This window comes from Mustelus asterias, unplaced genomic scaffold (genome assembly GCF_964213995.1).
Source record: "Mustelus asterias unplaced genomic scaffold, sMusAst1.hap1.1 HAP1_SCAFFOLD_130, whole genome shotgun sequence".
Classification (NCBI taxonomy): domain Eukaryota; kingdom Metazoa; phylum Chordata; class Chondrichthyes; order Carcharhiniformes; family Triakidae; genus Mustelus; species Mustelus asterias.
The window spans coordinates 450,299-454,648 of record NW_027590164.1 but is presented as its reverse complement, the minus strand read 5'-3'; the positions used below and the strand labels follow the sequence as shown (position 1 = coordinate 454,648).

At 46.6% G+C, this 4,350-nt stretch overlaps 1 protein-coding gene across 1 annotated transcript in view; it reads right to left on the bottom strand.

Moving 5' to 3' along the window:
- Window positions 1-1,385: 1,385 nt before the first annotated feature.
- LOC144484873 (uncharacterized) overlaps window positions 1,386-4,350 on the bottom strand; it is a 186,099-nt gene continuing 183,134 nt past the window's right edge. The window contains 1 exon segment of the mRNA XM_078203235.1: window positions 1,386-2,901. Within this exon segment, the coding sequence (XP_078059361.1) occupies window positions 2,307-2,901 (595 nt within the window). The 3' untranslated portion in view covers window positions 1,386-2,306.

The window sequence follows — 4,350 nt, the reverse complement described above, 5'->3', positions numbered from 1 at the left end:
GGAAAGTTTAGGAGGGGTGCATCTGTGCTCATTGGATTTTAGATAAATGAGATGTGATTTTTGGAGTGAAATTAAGACTGTGACCTTTGAAAGTTAATGCGTACATGACTACAGGGCTGTGCCCAGCAGTTATCCTGTGGTTAACAAAGATCATTCTGTTGCTGACTAAATAACGAACTAACCTTTGAGCTACATCCTGTTATTGTATAAAAAATACGGAACAGACAAAAAAAACCAGACCGCGAGGTCCTGATGGTCAGCTTAGCTTAAGATAAAGGGGAACCGAAACAAAAAGTTGTGGGTTTTTGTTAACAGTTGTTTTTGAAGGAATGTGATTGGAGGTCAATTATTGCGAGGGGAGCCCAATTGGCTAAGTACAGGTAACCACCCAAAGCTAATGACGAAGTAACCGCTAATGTCTGTATGATCAAAGTGTATAAAAGACGGCGAGCCGCCGCTGCAAATTGAGAAGGTGAAAGGCAGCATCCATTAACCCGGCCTGTCAGTCAATGACTCAAACATTGTCTCTCCTGGTCACCCAAATCCTGAAGCTCTGCCCACTGACCGCGCATGCGCTCTGGTCCCCGCTAAACAAAGATGGGCCTGATCCTGGATAAAATCCACGGAGCTGCAAACCCGGGACCGGAAGGCTCTTATTCAGACCTTGCGGCCTACAGCAGATGTTTGTGAAGCCTCTGTTTCCTCCCCACCCCGACTCCCGGCTCCATTCCTCCCTCCGCCCCACCGATTCCCACCCCTTGAAATAAGCGTCTCCAGCACTCGCAGGGCTCCGAGCAAAGTGACACTGCGCATGCGCCAGATACAGCACTGCGCTTGCGCACCGGGCTCCTGTGCAGTGAATAGGGCAGTCACAGCCGCAACGAATGCTGGGTAATAACCGCCATTGAAACCTCATGCAATTAATTCATAATAACGTTGTAAGCATTTGAGGTAAATTAATGAAATATTGAGAATTGGTACATTGCTGTGCTCCATTTCTCAAAGTTCTGCTGCAGGACCATGCAATGGTTTCAAAGCTTTTATACCGTTTCCCCTCTCACTCCTCCTTTTATGGTGCTGATTCTGGCTGGGTTCAATCGCACAGTCACTGGTTCTTCTCTCTCTCCCTGATACTGAATATTCACTGTTTTAGAGAATGATACAGCATAAATAGAAACCATTTGGCCCATTATGTCTCTGCTGGCTCTCTGGAAGATCTATCCAATTAATTCCACAGCTCAGCTCGTCGAGTCAGAACAATGCATATCTGCTGTAGTAATCTGAGACCTTAATGGAAAAGGGTTTCCACAGTTAAGCATACCAGGTGGCTGGTAGAATGTAATTAAATGTTTCTGCAGATCCCATATACTGCAGTGACATTATCCTAAAGGGCCAAGGGAGTATTCCAGTGTGTTAACCGGAATACTCCAGGGCACAACCTCAGGCTAAAGGGACGATCCTTTAAAACAGAGATTAGGAGGAATTTCTTCAGCCAGAGAGTGGTGAATCTGTTGGAACTCTTTGCCACAGAAGACTGATGTGACTGTGCAATATTTCACTTCTTTGTTTCGCTTCCTTTCATCATTTAATTTCATAATGGACACGGCACTGTGAAGAAGTCAGTAAGAATTGTCAGCAAGGATTAATCAGCACTTTTTAATTGGAGATGTTAATCAGTGGAACATTTCAGACACTGAATTGTACATTTTGTATCAAAGATCAATTTAGGACTGAATTTGGGCGGCACGGTAGCACAGTGGTTAGCACTGCTGCTTCACAGCTCCAGGGACCTGGGTTCGATTCCCGGCTCGGGTCACTGTCTGTGTGGAGTTTGCACATTCTCCTTGTGTCTGCGTGGGTTTCCTCCGGGTGCTCCGGTTTCCTCCCACAGTCCAAAGATGTGCGGGTTAGGTTGATTGGCTATGCTAAAAATTGCCCTTAGTGTCCTGGGATGCGTAGGTTAGAGAGATTAGTGGGTAAATATGTAGGGATATGGGGGTAGGGCCTGGGTGGGATTGTGGTCGGTGCAGACTCGATGGGCCGAATGGCCTCTTTCTGTGCTGTAGGATTTCTAAGATTCTTCTAAGATTCTGAAAACTTCATAACTTTTCTTGCAACTAAACTTCTGCTGAGGGTTCTTGAATTGAGGAGAAAGATCACAGATGGCGATTTTAAAAAGGGACAAAACAGCCCAAAAATCGTGACATCTCCAGATTCTAGCGAGTTATCGGATTGTTAACATCAGCAGAATCAAACCAGATATTGTCAGACTATCGATCCTGAATGTTTTTAACAGCAGCAAACAGTCACTTGTGAATTTGCTGGTGTCTCAACAGACGTTGTGACTGAGTGAACCCCTCCCCACACACGGAGCAGGTGAACGGTCTCCCCCCGGTGTGAACTCGCCGATGTGACAGCAGTTGGGATGACCAAGGGAATCCCTTCCCACACACGGAGCAGGTGAACGGCTTCTCCCCAGTGTGAGTGTGTTGGTGTTTATTGAGGTCGGTTGACTGCCTGAAACTTTCTCCACAGGTGGTGCACCTGAATGGATCCTCCTTCGTGTGCATTCGGTGGTGTGACTGGATAGCAAATATCTGAGTGAATCCCATCCCACACACAAAGCAAATGAATGGTTTGGCACCCGTGTGAATCCGCTGGTGTTCAGTGAGAAGGGATGAAGTCTGGAATTTCTCTCCACAGGTTGTGCAGCTGAATGGCTTCTTCACAGCGTGAACCCGCTGGTGTAACCGAAGGGCAGCTGACTGAGTGAATCTCCTCTCACACACGGAACAGCTGAATGGCTTCTCCCCAGTGTGAACGCGTCGATGGATTTCCAGCCGGGATGAAGAATTGTATCCTTTACCACAGTCCTCACATTTCCATGATTTCTCCATGGTGCCAGTTTCCTTGTCCCTCTCCAGGTTGCAGAATCAGTTGAACACACACAGAGTACGTGTAGTTACTCCCCGCTGCGAGCGGTCTGATGTTTTTACAGGCTGTTTAACTAGTTAAAGATCTTTCACGGTTAGTGCTCTGCAGCACTCTCATTCCAGGATGTGTTTTGATGCTTTTCCCGTCACACTGATGTTTGAAATGGTCTCACAGACAAACATTGCTCCTTCCAAATTCAAACACTGATGATATTGGCTGTGGTGAACTGAGTGATTCTGTCAGATCATTCTGTGATGTTCAGTTTGAGCTTACTGTCCAATAATCCACACACTCTAATTTCCTGGAAAAAGGAGTTTACAAAATTTATAAATGGAGAAATTCTGAACAGAATTACATTTTTCATGATACATCTGTCTTTACTTGTGCCTTGAAAACAGTGACTCCTCATCCCACACACTCTTCCCAGGCTAACTATCTGTCCCATATTTAACAGGATTGATCTGTATTTGAGTCCACTGTCCCAGGCTTTCTCATTGCATACAACCCCATCCCTCACTGTTTGCATGTTCCCACAACTCTGGCCGACGCCACTTCCACACAGCCTGACCTCAGTTCTGGCAAGACCCATCCACCATTCATTTGGTCTCCAGGGCAGGCTGTACCATAATTTTCACCATGAGAGTTGATCAGCCTGCTAAATCCATCACACCATCTTCACAATTCCTTTCCTTACTTGCAGATTCCACCCCCTCCCTCTGGGGTGGCACAGTGTTTAGCACTGCTGCCTCACAGCGCCAGGGACCCAGGTTTGATTCCTGGCTTGGGTCACTCTCTGTATGGAGTCTGCACATTCTCCCCATGTCTGCGTGGGTTTCCTCCGGGTGCTCCAGTTTCCTCCCACAGTCCAAAGATGTGCCTCCAATCCATTGACTCTGCTACACTTCCTGCTGCCTCGGCAAAGCAGCCAGCATAATTAAGGACCTCATGCATCCCGGACATTCTCTCTTCCATCTTTATCGGTCGGGAAAAAGATACAAAAGTCTGAGGTCACGTACCAACCGACTCAAGAACAACTTCTTCCCTGCTGTTGTCGGACTTTTGAATGGACTTACCTTGCATTAAGTTGATTTTTCTCTACACCCTAGCTGTAACTGTAACACTACATTCTGCACCCTCTCATTTCCTTCTCTATGAACGGTATGTTTTGTCTGTATAGTGCGCAAGAAACAATACTTTTCACTGTATGATAATACACGTGACAATAATAAATCAAATCAAAGAATGGTGAATGGGTCTTGCCAGAACTGAGGTCAGGCTGTGTGAGGCTGTCTTCTCCCAGAGTTGTGGGAACATACAAACAGTGAGGGATGGGGTTGTGGTCGGTGCAGGCTCACTGGGCCGAATGGTCTCCTTCTACACTGTAGGGATTCGATGATTTATTGTCCCCCTCCCCCA